General features: G+C 43.7%; 1 protein-coding gene across 1 annotated transcript; it reads right to left on the bottom strand.

The window, feature by feature from the left end:
- Nucleotides 1–1,395: 1,395 nt before the first annotated feature.
- Nucleotides 1,396–15,309, bottom strand: LOC124015773 (zinc finger protein 501-like). The gene is made up of 2 exons (XM_046331234.1): nucleotides 14,763–15,309; nucleotides 1,396–4,719 (listed from the first exon to the last, which is right to left on the bottom strand). Exons 1-2 carry the CDS (start codon nucleotides 15,076–15,078, stop codon nucleotides 3,644–3,646), a joined length of 1,392 nt encoding a protein of 463 aa, XP_046187190.1. The 5' UTR covers nucleotides 15,079–15,309; the 3' UTR covers nucleotides 1,396–3,643.
- Between the last annotated feature and the right edge of the window lie 2,928 nt (nucleotides 15,310–18,237).

An 18,237-nucleotide genomic window follows, 5' to 3' on the forward strand; every position in this document is an offset into this window, starting at 1 on the left:
TCCCCTTAACTAAATCCCACCACTCTAACACCCCCTCGCACATGGACTGGAGGCCGCCAAGCCTCCGAAAGAAACAAAAAAATGCATCAACGAAAGCCTGCTCCTCCAGCATATCGCGATCTAACTTCCAGTACCCCCTAGCGAAGAGGCAGACTGGCAACCCCACCTGCAGGAACACCCCGTCGTGATCCGTGAAGAAAACAGGCAACAGCCTCCCAGACAACTGACCCAAAGACAAAAATGTAGTCGAGCCTCCGCGCAACCCCCCTAGAGTTGCGCCATGTAGGACCGACCATTGCCGGAGTAGTGTGCAGGCCACCATCAACCAGACCATGGCAAGCCATTAGCCCAGAGATGGCACCTGCACTGCTATCACCGCCTACCCCTAAATCTATATTAAAGTCTCCTCCTATCACCAAGTGCCTGTTTGTAACACACAGGGGCGCCAGACAGTCCACCATCTCCCTCCTGTCTGCCGCCACCTGTGGCCCATACACCCCAATTAACCTATATCTAGCTTCTCTAAACTTAACATCTATCCCCAAAACTCTACCCTGCATTATCACAAAAGTGTTCTCTATTTTAACCTCTCTATGCCCACACAAAATCCCTACTCCTGTTGAGTGCACCCCTCCTATGCCCCAAAAAGATTCCCCCTTATCCCACTCCCTCTTAAATCTACACACATCCCCACCATCCCTCAGGTGAACCTCCTGTAAAAAAACAGAAATCAAACCCCACACCCTCTAAATAACAAAAAACCGCCCTCCTTTTAACATTATTCCTTAACCCCCTAACATTTAGACTAAAAAAAGAAACATAACTATTAATTTAATTATTAACAACAAATAAAACCCCCAAAAACCAAAGAAAAAACAGGAGACTCACCCGATGCTCCCCTGGTCCATCTCCACCGGCGGGGACGTCCTCTCCTCTCCTGACGCCCCCCCCGTCCTCCATCCCAACCCATGACCCAGGCAGTGTGTTGGGTCCTCCCTCCCCACCCACCATCCCCCCCTCCCTGTTTGCCTCGGGGCTGCATGTAGGGGACCCCATCTCCTCAAACAGGAGTTGGGATCCCTCTAGCAAACAGCCCACCGACCCCTCACTGGAGTCATCTACTAAAATGCAAGGGGCTGAGGCAAACCGGGAGGACAAATTACCCCCCCCTCCCGCCACTCTCTTAGCCCCCTCCACACCCCCCTCACTACCTGCCAAACTTCCCCTCTTCTTCCCTTTCTTCTTTGGTGAAGGAGGTAGCGGGGAGAGACAACGTCCCATCCCCGCTAACCACCTCCACCAATTCCCTTGTCTCGTCCTCAAAGAAACTTGGCAGGCTGTCACCCCACTCCTTCCCCACCCCTCCCCTCCCATCTTCACACCTCCCTCCGTCACTGTCACCGCTCCTTCTCGCACCACTGTCCCACTCTCCCTCTTCTCCGCTCCTTCCCGTTCTTCCGCCTTCTTTTTCTTCTCCCCTTCTTTTTCCTTCTTTCCATCTTCACTCCTCTTTCTTCTCGCCTCTTCCTTCTTACCGCATCCTCCTTCTCCTCACGGTATTTATCAGACCAATCCCAGGTACCCCTATGTGGGGATTTTTCTGTGCCATCTTCACAAAAAAAGCTCTCTTTAACACAGAAGCCAATAGAGACAAAAAATGAAAAATCTGATAAAAATCAGATTTTTTAAATGGAAAAACTCTCCCTCCTATCCTACCTTCAAACTGAAATGAAAACATCTTTAATAGGAAACGGTGGAGCAACTGAAGGTGTTGACTCTCCACATCTATCAAGACAACTGAAGCACTGGGCCAGACACTCTTAAATAGAACTTGGACCAGCTCAGGTGAAACACCTTCCCACTAACGAGATGGACAAGCCAGCACAGGTGTAACACATACTGACTAACAAGGTGATACCAATCAGTTCGTGCTTCGTGCTAACGAGCTTTTCGGGCTCACGAGCTAAAGTCCAACATCAAAACATAAATGGAAAAACCAAAGCCTGTAACACCTTCCCCTTTATTAAGACAACAAAAATATCCTATGTTTTTGTTGGACAAGTTTGCTCACCACCAACAGAAAACAACTTGCATTTCATATTATAAATCAACTACAATGCTTTACCTTCACCAATATAAACATGGTGTCCACTGACTGTCAACAATTAAAAACAGGAAAAAACACATTTCTAAATATATATATTTGTCTACAATCTTAATTTTCTGAAAAAGTCTGTTTCCAGAACTCTCATCTTCCTAAAACCCACTAGCTTCTAGAACTCTCGTCCCCTCGGAACGAGCCCAAACAAAAATCATCTCCAAATACGGAAAAACGTGCAGTCAAAATACATTGTAATCCATGGCAACTCCCTGGCTAAACGCAAAACTTTTGACTGCCCACCCTTGAGACAATCAGAAACCAAGTTGTCCTTACGACAGACATGTGGGAAACTCCTGCATTATCCGTGGTAACTTTCCACCTCATTGCGGAGCTTCTCTCTTTTTTCAGGGTTCACTCGATAGGCATGTTGTTGGTTCGGGGCCCAGTCCCCAATGTCATGCTCTAGTACATTTGGGTTGGCACATGTGAGAAATAACCCTGATATTCTAAAAGCAGGGCAACAATGTCAATATAATTGTACCCAAAAAACTGTCAGTTGTTTGCATGAATAAATATCACTACTAAATGTTACATGAAATGTAAAAATGAAATATTTGGTTGCATAGTCATATTTTCAATGACATTTTGCTAGATGGGAGAGGCCACTGTCAAAACACAGTTTTAACGAGTCCAAATCAATAACCAATATGCAGAAACAGTTTGGGATACATTGAAAACCTAAACATAACATGTGCTATTTACACAAACATCTGCCACAATAATCATATTTCTTGTATTTATTTAAACAAGCTCCTTAACTGCACAAGCACCAAAAACGCTGTTGTATTGACAAGTAGCAATAAATCACTTATCAATTAGGGGGGAAATCAGGTTGTATGTGCTGTTGAAAGTAACACAACAAAGAAAAACATGGAAATGGGAAATATATTTTACCTCACTGGTTAGAGGACAATCTGCAGAAGACAGTCAGCTACATTTTGGAGTGATTCATTTAAATGTAGGGGTCGCTAAACAAAGGAGCACAACACTTATTTGTCATAACTCATCAATATCATGTTGAAATCAATTGTGCCAGAGGAGAGAGAGGAGGTTGCACGTCCTGTTAAAACTAACAGCTCAAAAACCACACGGAATCTGGGAATGATGTGTACATCACTGGTTAGAGGACAATTTGTAGAAAACATCTAGCTACATTTTGAAGTGTTGCATTTTGATTCCAGTGGGTCACCAACGTGGTAAGTGTAACACAGTTCTTTTTTTGTTCGTCAATTTTTGTTAAATCATATAAATAGTACTCCTTCAATTCAGAGCCTAGAATTATCCCCTGGGACTAATATCCATATCATGCTGAAATCAATAGAACAGGGGGCAAACGTTTAGGGTTCTACATTGTGACATCATTAAAATACTCCTTCTACAATGTAAAAAACATTATAAATTGTGACATTAATTCATTGAAATCATGAAACAACTCCTTCATGTATGTATTTTCTAATATTTGATCAGAGATCTTTAATCAGATTATCTCTGGTCACAGCTATAACCTTTAACTCCTGTGTGTGTTCTCTGGTGTATAGTCAGATTGCTAGATGTAGTAAAACTCTTCCCACATTGATCACAGCTATAAGGTTTCTCTCCCGTGTGTGTTCTCTGGTGTAAAGTCAGCTGGCCAGAAGTAACAAAACTCTTCCCACATTGATCACAGCTATATGGTTTCTCTCCTGTGTGTGTTCTCTGGTGTATCTTCAGATGGCTAGATGTAAAAAAAAACTTCCCACATTGATCACAGCTATACGGTTTCTCTCCAGTGTGTGTTCTCTGGTGTCGTGTCAGGTTGCTTGGCTGAGTAAAACTCTTCCCACATTGATCACAGCTATAAGATTTATCTCCCGTGTGTGTTCTCTGGTGTGATATCAGGTTGCTTAGCTGAGTAAAACTCTTCCCACATTGATCACAGCTGTAAGGTTTCTCTCCCGTGTGTGTTCTTTGGTGTACAACGAGATGGCCAGATGTATTAAAACTCTTCTCACATTGATTACAGCTATAAGGTTTCTCTCCTGTGTGTGTTCTCTGGTGTAATGTCAGCAGACCAGATCCAACAAAACTCTTGGCACATTGATCACAGCTATAAGGTTTCTGTCCTGTATGTATTCTCTGGTGCACTGTCAGATCGCCAGATTGACCAAAACTCTTCCCACATTGACCACAGCTATAAGGCTTCTCTCCTGTGTGTATTCTCTGGTGTTGAGTGAGACTGCTAGATGAGGAAAAACTCTTCCCACATTGACCACAGCTATAAGGTTTCTCTCCTGTGTGTGTTCTCTGGTGTAGAGTCAGATGGCCAGATGTTGTAAAACTCTTCCCACATTGAGTACAGGTAAAAGGTTTCTCTCCTGTGTGGATTCTCTGATGAATTTTAATGCCTGCTGAGGAGGTGAATCTCTTCCCACAGTCAGAGCAGCAGTGAGATTTATTCCCTGTGGATCTCTGCTCGTGTTTCTTGAGGTGTTCTGATGTGGAGAGACTCTTCTCTGCCTTGTCAGCATCATGAGGTTGTTGAGGCTCATCAGAGGACCCATGGTAGTCAGTTCTATCTCCTGTGTGAACAACAAAGTCAGACAGATGATTAAAGGCCCACAACAGCGGAAATCCATTGTAAAAGGTATGGCCAATAGTGTAGCCAGTCTGTAATGAATGTAAAAAGTATTTGACAATTGTCTTAAAATGAGCAAGAAGTCAAATGTGGTCTTGTTTTCACATTAGTAGTGACATCGATGATTGTAGGCTAGAAATAAGTTATTCATGTTGTTGAAACTTGAAGCAGTGTGCCAGAGGTAAACCCAGGCCCTGCATGTCCCCAGGCACCCTCATTTGTTGACTTCTGTGATCGAAAAAGCCTTGGTTTCATGCATGTCAACATCAGAAGCCTCATCCCTAAGTTTGTTTTACTCACTGCTTGAGCACACTCTGCCAACCCTGATGTCCTTGCCGTGTCTGAATCCGGGCTTTGGAAGGCCACCAAAAAATCAGAGATTTCCATACCCAACTATAACATTTTCCATCAAGATAGAACTGCCAAAGGGGGAGGAGTTGCAGTCTACTGCAGAGATAGCCTGCAAAGTAATGTCATACTTTCCAGGTCCATACCCAAACAGTTCGAACTACTAATTCTGAAAATTACTCTCTCCAGACATAAGTCTCTCACTGTTGCTGCCTGCTACCGACCCCCCTCAGCTCCCAGCTGTGCCCTGGACACCATTTGTGAATTGATCGCCCCCCCATCTAGCTTCAGAGTTTGTTCTGTTAGGTGACCTAAACTGGGATATGCTTAACACCCCGGCAATCCTACAATCTCAGCTAGATGCCCTCAATCTCACACAAATCGTCAAGGTACCCACCAGGTACAACCCTAAATCTGTAAACAAGGGCACCCACATAGACGTTATCCTGACCAACTGGCCCTCCAAATACACCTCCGCTGTCTTCAACCAGGATCTCGGCGATCACTGCCTCATTGCCTGTATCCGTTACGGGTCCGCAGTCAAACGACCACCCCTCATCACTGTCAAACGCTCCCTAAAACACTTCTGCGAGCAGGCCTTTCTAATTGACCTGGCCCGGGTATCCTGGAAGGATATTGACCTCATCCCGTCAGTTGAGAATGCCTGGTCATTAAAGTAACTTCCTCACCATCTTAGATAAGCATGCTCTGTTCAAAAAATGCAGAACTAAGAACAGATATAGCCCTTGGTTCACTCCAGACCTGACTGCCCTCGACCAGCACAAAAACATCCTGTGGCAGACTGCAATAGCATCGAATAGTCGCCGTGATATGCAACTGTTCAGGGAAGTCAGGAACCAATACACGCAGTCAGTCAGGATAGCAAAGGCCAGCTTTTTCAAGCAGAAATTTACATCCTGTAGCTTTAACTCCAAGAAGTTTTGGGACACTGTAAAGTCCATGGAGAACAAGAGCACCTGCTCACAGCTACCCACTGCACTGAGGCTAGGTAACACGGTCACCACTGATAAATCCATGATAATCGAAAACTTCAACAAGCATTTCTCAACGGCTGGCCATGCCTTCCTCCTGGCTACTCCAACCTCGGCCAACAGCTCCACCCCCCCGCAGCTACTCGCCCAAGCCTACCCAGCTTCTCCTTTACCCAAATCCAGATAGCAGATGCAAAACCTGGACCTGTACCAATCAGCTGGTCTTGACAATCTGGACCCTCTATTTCTGAAACTATCCGCCGCCATTGTTGCAACCCGTATTACCAGCCTGTTCAACCTCTCTTTCATATCGTCTGAGATCCCCAAGGATTGGAAAGCTGCCGCAGTCATCCCCCTCTTCAAAGGGGGAGATACCCTGGACCCAAACTGTTACAGGCAGGGCAGGATGGATATAGGTCTATCTAAGGTCTTCGAAAGCCTAGTCAACAAACAGATCATTGACCATCTCGAATCCCACCGTACCTTCTCCGCTGTGCAATCTGTTTTCCGAGCCGGTCACAGGTGCACCTCAGCCACGCTCAAGGTACTAAACGATATAATAACCACCATCGATAAAAGACAGTACTCTGCAGCAGTCTTCATCGACCTGGCCAAGGCTTTCGACTCTGCCAATCACCATATTCTTATCGGCAGACTAAGTAGCCTCGGATTTTGTAATGACTGCCTTGCCTGGTTTACCAACTACTTTGCAGACAGAGTTCAGTGCATCAAATCAGAGGGCATGTTGTCCGGTCCTCTAGCAGTCTCTCTGGGGGTGCCACAGGGTTCAATTCTCGGGCCGACTCTTTTCTCTGTATATATCAATGATGTTGCTCTTGCTGCGGGCGATTCCCTGATCCACCTCTACGCAGACGACACCGTTCTGTATACTTCTTAGCCCTTCCTTGGACACTGTGCTATCTAACCTCCAAACGAGCTTCAATGCCATACAACACTCCTTCTGTGGCCTCCAACTGCTCTTAAACACTAGTAAAACCAAATGCATGATTTTCAAACGTTCGCTGCCTGCACCCGCACGCCCGACTAGCATCACCACCCTGGATGGTTCCGACCTAGAATATGTGGACATCTATAAGTACCTAGGTGTCTGGCTAGACTGTAAACTCTCCTTCTAGACACATATCAAACATCTCCAAGCAACAAAGCCTCCTTCACTCACACCGCCAAACTTACCCTAGTAAAACTGACTATCCTACCGATCCTCGACTTAGGCGATGTCATCTACAAAATAGCTTCCACTACTCTACTCCGCAAACTGGATGCAGTTTATCACAGTGCCGTCCGTTTTGTTACTAAAGCACCTTTTACCACCCACCACTGCGACCTGTATGCTCTAGTCGGCTGGCCCTCGCTACATATTCGTCGCCAGACCCACTGGCTCTAGGTCATCTACAAGTCCATGCTAGGTAAAGCTCCGCCTTATCTCAGTTCACTGGTCACGATGGCAACACCCACCCATAGCACGCGCTCCAGCAGGTGTATCACACTGATCATCACCCTTTCCTTCCAGTTCTCTGCTGCCTGTGACTGGAACGAATTGCAAAAATCGTTGAAGTTGGAGACTTTTATCTCCCTCACCAACTTTAAACATCTGCTGAGCAGCTAACCAATCGCTGCAGCTGTACATAGTCCATCAGTAAATAGCCCACACAATTTACCTAGCTCATCCCCATACTGTTTTTATTTATTTACTTTTCTGCTCTTTTGCACACCAGTATCTCTACCTGCACATGACCATCTGCTCATTTATCCCTCCAGTGTTAATCTGCAAAATTGTAATTATTCGCCTACCTCCTCATGCCTTTTGCACACAATGTATATAGACTCTTTTTTTCTACTTGTTTACTCCATGTGTAACTCTGTGTTGTCTGTTCACACTGCTATGCTTTATCTTGGCCAGGTCGCAGTTGTAAATGAGAAGTGTTTGCCAAATTGGCTCATAACTTCACCTAACAACAACATAGACCTACTGTAGGACCCATAACTTCACCTAACAAAAACATAGACCTACTGTTGGGTCCATAACTTCACCTAACAACAACATAGACCTACTGTTGGGCCCATAACTTCACCTAACAACAACATAGACCTACTGTAGGACCCATAACTTCCCATAACTTGGGCCTGGCTCAAGGCTAGATGGTGGCAGCTGTCTGAGCTGTTTGACTTTTTAGCCCCCACATCCTCTGGGGTGAGATACATTTGGATTTGAAAGGCATGTGTGTTAATGAATCAAAAGCGGCCATTTTAAGAGACGCACACCCAATTCTAAAACAGCCTCACACACCTTTTTGGTTTCAAATGACCCATGCAGAGACACACACCCCCACACCTTTGTTTTTGAAACACACACATCTCCTGGCCCGGCACACCCGCGCATGCACACGTCTTTTCAGAAATTAGTTTTCTCAGAGACATGCATGATGATAGAGCCCCTTTGTTAAAGGTGAGATACCTCTTTAAAACCATTTATTTAATTCAAAATATTTAGTACAGACCTTTTAAAACACGCTATAATTAACCAATTTCACTGCCCAATATTGAAACATGCAATAATGTTTTTATGTTTAAACATTGTTGTACAACAGTTATACATCATTACCAGACACATTACTACACTTTTAATAACCTTTAAATGTTTATAACTATCTGTTGTAGGAAAGCCTGTATTCGTATAAAATAAGACATTGTTTTGAAACGCACATGCCCCATTTCCCAGAATAGCCTTTCTCCGCGACAGACCGGGGAGAGAGAGAAAACGAGAGATTCCCGTTCGTTAAAGGGTGAGATACAATTTTAAAACAATAGTACAGACCTTTTAAACATGTTATAATTAAACAGTTTTACTATTCCTTTCTTACAGATCAGGGGTGGCAGGGTAGCCTAGTGGTTAGAGCGTTGGACTAGTAACCGAAAGGTTGCAAGTTCAAATCCCCGAGCCGACAAGGTACAAATCTGGCGTTCTGCCCCTGAACAGGCACTTAACCCACTGTTCCTAGGCCGTCATTGAAAATAAGAATTTGTTCTTAACTGACTTGCCTAGTAAAATAAAGGTCAAATAAAATAAAATAAAAAATAAAAAGGGCCTGGTTTTGACCCAAGCCCCAGCTCCGTAAGTTTTCCAGGCATAAAGTCGTTCACATCCAGACAGGCTTTGGAAAATACATTCGAACAAACAGATTTTTTGTAGCATCTCTACTATATCGGTCATGTTACTGTGGTCGTTTTTAAAGTCAATAAACATGTGTGTAAAGTGTACACTTTTGTTTCACAGTATATTTGTTTAAGCCCACCAAGAAACACCTGATTTATCCCACAGCATTAATTAAGAAGAAGGTAGAAAATTAATAAGTAAAGGCCTTTCAAAAAGAGGTTGTCATGATTGACTGTGACACATATTTAACACGTATTGCTTGTTACAGAAGACTACTGTTGTACATTGAATATCCATTCATCCCTGTTACACCTTGATGTGTTGGCTCTCTATGTCTGTACATCGTGTGAAATGCGGTTTTCCTAAAGTTATTACCCCCTAAACCTGAATCTGAAATTAACTTTGTGATCTTTTCTTAACCCTATTACTATGGGGTTCTAATCTACCTCTTTCAAAATCCCCCCGGTGTACATGCACCAAACATCCATAGGCTGGGGCCACCTGGAAGCTCGGTGCATGTACAAATAAAGATAACTAAATAGGAAACTCAACAGTGTGTTAGGCCGAGAAACATTATTTAGATGTTTTTTTTATTGTTGTTGAAAGCTTGAAATGTACACAATGAGAAGGGACCTTGTTTCTAACACCCCTGTAGACACACACACACACACACACACACACACACACACACACACACACACACACACACACACACACACACACACACACACACACCCCTCCCAGACATTCCTGCTTCATAGACAACAACCATAAGGGCAATAAAATAGGGTGGGTCCATACTCTTTGAAATGTTCAAATGCATCCCCCCCAGTTCAATGAGGTCCCTAGACATCAATCAAGATGACATCTTCAAATGAATAGATGCATTATATACATAAATTAACACTCACTCTAAGGTGTGAGAACAGGATGTCCTGACAGGATGTCCATTTATGGGCATAACCAAGTGATAACTTCCCACCAGGATGTCCTGACCGGATGCCCAAATATGGGCATGCACACGCCATCCGGACATAGGGTCATAAATCAAATGTTTGACGTGTGCCATCTACTTTATTCTCTCTAGTGCATGTCAGAGCAAAAACCAAGCAATGAGGATGAAGGAATTGTCCTTAGAGCTCCGAGACAGGATTGTGTCGAGGCACAGATCTGGGGAAGGGTACCAAAAATATTCTGCAGCATTGAAGGTCCCTAAGAACACAGTGGCCTCCATCATTCTTAAATGGAATACTCTTCCTAGAGCTGGTCACCCGGCCAAACTGAGCGACTGGGGGAGAAGGGCCTTGGTCACTCTGACAGAGCTCCAAAGTTCCTCTGTGGAGATGGTTGTCCTTCTGGAAAGTTCTCCCATCTCTGCATCAATCCACCAATCAGACCTTTACGGTAGAGTGGCCAGATGGAAGCCACTCCTCAGTAAAAGGCACATGAAAGCCTGCTGGAGTTTTACAAAAAGCACCTCAAGGACTCTAAAACCATGAGAAACAAGATTCTCTGGCTTGATGAAACCAAGATTGAACTCATTGGTCTGAATCCCAAGAGTCACGTCTGGAGGAAACCTGGCACCATCCCTACGGTGAAGCATGGTGGTGGCAGCATCATGCTGTGGGGATGTTTTTCAGCAGCAGGGACTGGGAGACTAGTCAGGATCGAGGGAAATATTAACGCAGCAAATTACAGAGAGATCCTTGATGAAATACCTGCTCCAGAGCGCTAAGGATCTCAGACTGGGGCAAAGGTTCACTGTCAAACAGGACAACGACCTTAAGCACACAACCAAGAAAACACAGGAGTGGCTTCGGGACAAGTCTCTGAATGTCCTTGAGTGGCCAAGCCAGAGCCCGGACTTGAGCCCAATCTAACATCTTTGGAGAGACGTGAAAATAGCTGTGCAGTGATGTTCCCCATCCAACCTGACAGAGCTAGAGAGGATCTGCAGAGAAGGATGGGAGAAACTCCCCAAATGCAGGTGTGCCAAATAAATTAGCCAAATGAAAGGGTGGAAAAAAGATTATAATCAATTTTAGAATAAGGCTTTAAACAAAATGTGGAAAAAAATCTATGGGTCTGAATACTTTCCTAATGCACTGTATACAGTAACACCTCCCCCATAAGCATTCCTGCCTTTTCTGTAGATGTTATATCCCTGTATTGCTACTGCTGTATCAAAGGAATTATCTCAGTGAGTTTCAGAGATGAACAGTACAGTTCATTCCAAATTCAATAGGCAGGCAAGTAAACAAAAATGTTTTCAAATAACATCTATTCCAGAAAAATGTCAAAGCGTATATAACGCCCGTCCAAGAGACTGTCAACCAATCACGTTCACATTGCCATGCTGTGACACGCAGTTCCTAAGCTAATTCTCACCAAAATCCCTTTTTAAAGTCAGGGGATGAGTCGAGAAATGCCTATTTTCCTTTAACGTGCGTAATGTTACGATTGCAAAGCTATACGATATTATAGAGAACAAGTTAATTATCTCACATCTCTGAAAATATTTGTAATGTTGTGCTTCTTGTTCACAGAGGGTAATTCATGCCAACGTTATTTTCTTTAAGCTGTTAATACAAATAGAAAGGAGTTTTCAATATCCTAATTTCTTAAAGTATTTCTGGTGATGGCAAGTGATAGTGATACACATGCTAAATCTATTTTAAACATTGCCATCCCATGGCAGCACTTACCAGCCACCAGGTTCAGAAGCTTTAAAACCACATCAAAAGATATTTAAAACACAATTATATTTTTGATAAGATATCAATTATTCAAACTGAACATAATTCATGCTGGTTATTATTTTAGGCTATTTTAGTTTTGGAGTCAAAGATAGTTTCAAACAGGTTTGTTATTTTATTTCAGTTTACTAAATAGTTTCCCCTAATTATTTTTTCTATAACATGCATGGAGGTTTCCCCTATCAACGAGTCATAAGTATTGGCGACAAAGCGCCTCGCAACCTAGCCGGGAATGGGACAGACTGAACCCTTCTGTGGTAACAGACAGGGGCAATTTGTAATCAAATCTAATTCCCAGGAATGGGGTTCATATGAACCACAGAGACTGTGTGTGGGATAATAACATGGCCGTGTCCAACCCTGCTTGTTCCCTCAACTCCGCTACCAACCACCAATCTCCAACAGGGCCCTTAACCTGTATCACTAGACGCCTCATAGTTAGCTACAGGTAGGAATCAGCAATGAATCCCAATAATGAGACACCTCTGGGGAGGGGTGTCAGAAACAAAAAAAACAAAATATATATATAGGGTTTTATGACAAACCGTTTTTTACAAATCCGTCAAGACAACAACTTAGACTTTACCAAGAAATGCTTTAATTACAAGCCCTTAACCAACAGTGCAGTTCAAGAAGAAGAAAACGTTTACCAAGTAGACTAAAATAAAAAGTAATAATAAAAAGTAACATAATGAGAATAACGAGGCTATATACAGGGAGCACCGGTACCGCGTCAGTGTGCGGGGGTACAGGCTAGTTGAGGTAATCTGTACATGAATGTGGGGGCGTAGTGATTATGCATAGGTAACAACCTGCAAGTAGCAGCTGTGCACAAAAGGGTGGGGAGGTCAATGTAAATTGTCCGGTGGTGATTTTAGGAAGCTTTTGGTCCTAGACTTGGCGCTCCGGTACCACTTGCCGTGCAGTAACAGAGAAAACAGTCTATGACTGGGTGACTGGAGTCTCTGACAATTTTGTGGGCTTTCCTCTGACACCGCCTATTAAATAGGTCCTGGATGGCAGGAAGCTTGGCCACAGTGATGTACTGGGCCATTCGCACTACCCTCTGTAGCGCCTTATGGTCAGATGCCGAGCAGTTGCCATTCCAGGCGATGAGGCAACCGGTCAGGATGCTCTCAATGGTGCAGCTGTATTACCCTTTGAGGATCTGAGTACCCATGCCAAATCAAGTCTCCTGAGTGGGAAAAGGTTTTGTTGTGCCCTCTTCATGCCTGTCTTGGTATATACCCATGTGGGTGATTGAAAGATGAACTGAGGTCCATACTCCAGTCCAGTTGATGGTGGTAATGCACCTTAAAGTTGGTTGCCAACTGCCATATAAAGTCCAAAGAAGAAAAAGAAGCCTGAAGGAAGGAGAAATGACAAGAATCCAATTTGGTTTACCATCGTGACTGGTTACCTATTTTGATATGATATGAAAGTATTGTGTGAACTTATGTTGATGTGATATGAAAGTACAGCTATTTATGTTTCTAGAAACGTATCGCAATTGAGAATCGATTCACATTTAGATGGAATATAGAGCCAGTCTACCTCTGAAAATAACATACAGTCCTTGGACCTGGAGGAGTAACGGGGGCAGCAAATCAGCAGTAGAAACAATAACAAAGCCTACTACCTGCCTGTTTTGGTAAAAAGCTGAGGGATGGAGCTGGAGAAAAACAACCATCCATGATATCAACATGATAGTTTTAACCATGTTTTGAGGATATTGTTTGTTTATATTTACTGACAAACATTGGAGTAAAAGAAAAGCTTATATTTTGAGTTCTGATGGGGTACGACAGTTGAACTAAGCTCATAAGTCATTTACATGGGATTCTTCAAAAGAACAATGGGTACATATCATTAATGTATACATTTTTTTCCCCCGCCTTTATTTAACCAGTTAGGCTAGTTGAGAACAAGTTCTCATTTGCAACTGCGACCTGGCCAAGATAAAGCATAGCAGTGTGAACAGACAACACAGAGTTACACATGGAGTAAACAATTAACAAGTCAATAACACAGTAGAAAAAAAGGGGAGTCTATATACAATGTGTGCAAAAGGCATGAGGAGGTAGGCGAATAATTACAATTTTGCAGATTAACACTGGAGTGATAAATGAGCAGATGGTGATGTGCAGGTAGAGATACTGTTGTGCAAAAGAGCAGAAAAGTAAATAAATAAAAACAGTATGGGGCTGAGGTAGGTGAAAATGGGTGGGCTATTTACCAATAGACTATGTACAGCTGCAGCGATCGGTTAGCTGCTCAGATAGCTGATGTTTGAAGTTGGTGAGGGAGATAAAAGTCCCAAAATGGATGTAACAACTGCTGATTGCCCCTTTAAGACTACATATTGGACTAATATAGTAAGATATGGTCCTTCTGTAGCTCAGTTGGTAGAGCATGGCGCTTGTAACGCCAGGGTAGTGGGTTCAATCCCCGGGACCACCCATACGTAGAATGTATGCACACATGACTAAGTCGCTTTGGATAAAAGCGTCTGCTAAATGGCATATATATATATATATTGAGGACTTCAGTATTTCAGGCATTGTCATATGATACATTTGATCAATCGTTTTGTTGATGGTCCACTCTTGATGTTCTACACGTTACAGTGTAGCTTCAGCCATTCCTACAGAACAACATTAAAGTGTAGAACCCCTTTACTGCATATTGGTTCAAAGACTGTAGAGACGGTACTTACTGGTGTTAAACAGATCTCCAACCTCCTTTTCTTCCTCCAATGTGACAGTCATCTCCCCCTCCTCCTCTTTCACTCCAAAAACGGAATCCTCCTCTTTCTCTTCTTTTAATGTATCATCCTCTTCCTCTTTCACTCTGAACGCGTCTTCCTCTTCTTTCACTGAAACGTCTTTCTCTTCTTCTTTCACGGCAACAGCCTCACCCTCTACTTGTTTTTGTATTGTAACAGCCTCCTCTTCGTCCTCCTCTTTGACGAGGGTTTCTTTCTCCGTCCAGCAGACTTCTTCTTTATCAGGAGAGTAGCTTAGTGAACTCATGGTCGGGGGTGTTAGCTAGTTAGCATTAGCGACTAGCCTATTTTAAGCTAACTTAGCAAACCAGCTAGCTGACAAACAACGTAAATATATAATTCAATGGCCCAACAAGTACATACAACAGAAGTGTGATTAATACACAGCGACTAATATATAACAAAACAGTGTAAAGAGCGTGAATGTGTTAGCTATGTTTGCTAGAACGCTACCGAGGTGTCTGACTAGCTTTTGTTGTTGAAGGAATGTCCCGTCCATTAGATATTACGTCACACTGGCACCTTCGCCTGAACCTAAAAGACGCACATCGCCATCTGCTGACTGGAGTGGGCAACGCAGTTGAGGAACCAAACGTTTATTTTTCATTTATTTCATAAACACTTAATATTATATTAAGTCGTTCAAAGAGAAGCATGTGTTGATTGATTCGTGTTTAATGAGTGATAATTTAAAATAAACTTTACACACCACTCCATATTTGCATTGAACCACACTTCTGACATGGATCATTTTGACCCCAAAGGCATATCTTTTATCATAGCCAAAATGTGGTTAATTTAATTCTTCCAATTTTTCATGACTTTGTCAATCAAGTTGTTCTTAATAAATCTGAATCATGGTTTAGTGTTTCTGTGTCAAAATGGACTTTTAACAAATTATTATTATTATTATTATTATTAAAATCCTTTGGGGTCATTTAGGACACTTATTTCTAATCAAAATCGTATCACATTTTATTGGTCACATACACATGTTTAGCAGATATTATTGGGGGTGTAGCGAAATGCTTGTAGTTCTAGCTCCGACTGTGCAGTAATATCTAACAAGTAATATTTAACAATTTCACAACATATACCCAACACACACAAATCTATGTATTTGAATCTAGGCTTCTCTGTAGACATGATCCATCCCACCAGAGGGTGGAGGGGCTCCTGAAATAGTGGTTTTGACCAGATAGACTCCTGCGGACACACAATATAGTATATCCAATGTACTCTCCTAAGATTGGATTGTTCTTTACCACGTATCACATGACCGTGTACAAAACTGCCAAAGGTAAAAAAGTCTGCCAGTGGTTGAAAAGTCTAGTGCATTAGTACTAGCTATAGGGTGTAGGATATTGGTATTAGTATTAGCTATAGGGTGAAGGGTATTAGTATGAGCTAAAGGGTGAAGGGTATTAGTATAAGCTATAGGGTGTAGGGTATTAGCTATAGGGTGTAGGGTATTAGTATTAGCTTTACAGTGCAGGGTATTAGTATTAGTATTAGCTATATGGTGTAGGGTCTTAGTATTATCTATAGGGTGTATGTAACGGCGTTCTTCGTTTGTAGAAAGAGAGTCGGACCGAAATGCAGCGTGGTGGTTACTCATGACTTTAATGAAAAAGGTGACACATGAAATAACAATACAAATACGAAAACAACAAACGGAACGTGAAACCTAATTACAGCCTATCTGGTGAAACTACACAGAGACAGGAACAATCACCCACGAAATACACAGTGAAACCCAGGCTACCTAAATACGGTTCCCCATCAGAGACAACAAGAATCACCTGACTCTGATTGAGAACCGCCTCAGGCAGCCAAGCCTATACTAGACACACCCCTAATCAACCACAATCCCAATGCCTACAAAAACCCCAATAAGACAAATAAATAACCCCATGTCACACCCTGGCCTGAACAAATAATTAAAGAAAACACAAAATACTAAGACCAAGGCGTGACAGAACCCCCCCCCCCCCCCCCCCCCCCCTAAGGTGCGGACTCCCGGACGCACCTCAGAACCATAGGGAGGGTCCGGGTGGGCGTCTGTCCATGGTGGCGGTTCCGGCTCGGGACGTGGACCCCACTCCATTAATGTCCTAGTTCCTCCCCTTCGCGTCCTGGGATAATGCACCCTCGCCGCCGACCATGGCCTAATAGTCCTCACCCAGAACCCCACTGAACTGAGGAGCAGCTCGTGACTGAGGGGCAGCTCGGGACTGAGGGGTAGCTCGGGACTGAGGGGCAGCTCGGGACTGAGGGGCTGAGTCATCTTAACACGCAGCCCACCACTTCCAGGGATCAGCAAACCTTCCACCCCTGTGTCTGCCCTAATGGCAGCCCCCAGAGGCTCCATGTACAGAACGAAGAGGAGAGCCGAGAGTGGGCACCCCTGCCTGACCCCAGACGAGAGGTCAAAAACGTCACCCAAGTGACTATTTACACTAACGCGGCACCCCGCTCCGACATATCATGTACGAATCCATCCTATAAACTTCTCCCCAAATCCTAATCGACCTAACACTCTGAATAAAAAGGATCTATTCACGCGATCGAAGGCTTTCGCCTGATCTAGCGCTGCTACCATTAAAGGCAGTCCTCTATCTTCAACCTAAGCGATGGAGTCCCTGATTAACTGTAGGTTCCATCTAATAGAGCGACCCTCTACCCCGCACCTCTGATCCTCATGAACGACGTAGGGAAGGGCTGTGCGCAACCGGTCTGCTAAAACCTTTGCAAGTAGCTTGTAATCTACACACAGCATGGTCAACGGCCGCCAGTTGCCACGGTCTGTTACTTCCCCCTTCTTATATAAAAGTGACAGCACACCAACAGCCATTGATCCCCCCGGGACCCCCGTCTCAAGGATGGCCTTCAAGACTTCGAGGACCACTGGTCCAAGTATACCCCAAAACGTGAGATAAAACTCAGCCGGCAGCCCATCCATCCCAGGCACCTTCCCTTTTCCCATCCTCCTAAGAGCGCTCTCAACCTCTTCTAGTGAGATCTGGGCCTCCATCACTTCTCTAATGTCCTCCGGCAACCGCCTGGACAAGTGTTCTAAAAACAAATTTCCCTGCTCTACATCTATTTCCCTTTCCTTAAATAAACATTGGAAATGATCAGTTGTCACCCTGACCATATCCTCTGGTTCTCTAACTATACTACCATTTTCTTCCCTAACACCATGCATTACCTTCCTACTCTGTCTGGCCCTAACCAACTTAAAGAACATAGCAGAACAAGTCTCATTATATTCTAGAAAGCCACTATGCGCACGCTCCAGGAAAGCTCGAGCCTTCCGCTCCTGCAACTCCCTGAGCTGCGCCTTTAGGGTTGCGGATCTCTCCCAATCAAACGACCCGCCGAGGTTGCCTGCCTCGTATTCGAG

Source organism: Oncorhynchus gorbuscha, linkage group LG26 (genome assembly GCF_021184085.1).
Source record: "Oncorhynchus gorbuscha isolate QuinsamMale2020 ecotype Even-year linkage group LG26, OgorEven_v1.0, whole genome shotgun sequence".
NCBI classification, from domain to species: Eukaryota; Metazoa; Chordata; class Actinopteri; order Salmoniformes; family Salmonidae; genus Oncorhynchus; species Oncorhynchus gorbuscha.

What these genes read in the sequence shown, in the direction of transcription:
- LOC124015773 (XM_046331234.1), bottom strand. Translation starts at nt 15,078, where the DNA reads ATGAGTTCACTAAGCTACTCTCCTGATAAAGAAGAAGTCTGCTGGACG. An exon ending in TGGAGATCTGTTTAACACCA is followed by an intron (nt 4,720 to 14,762) that starts GTAAGTACCGTC and finishes TTGTTCACACAG; the next exon opens with GAGATAGAACTGACTACCAT.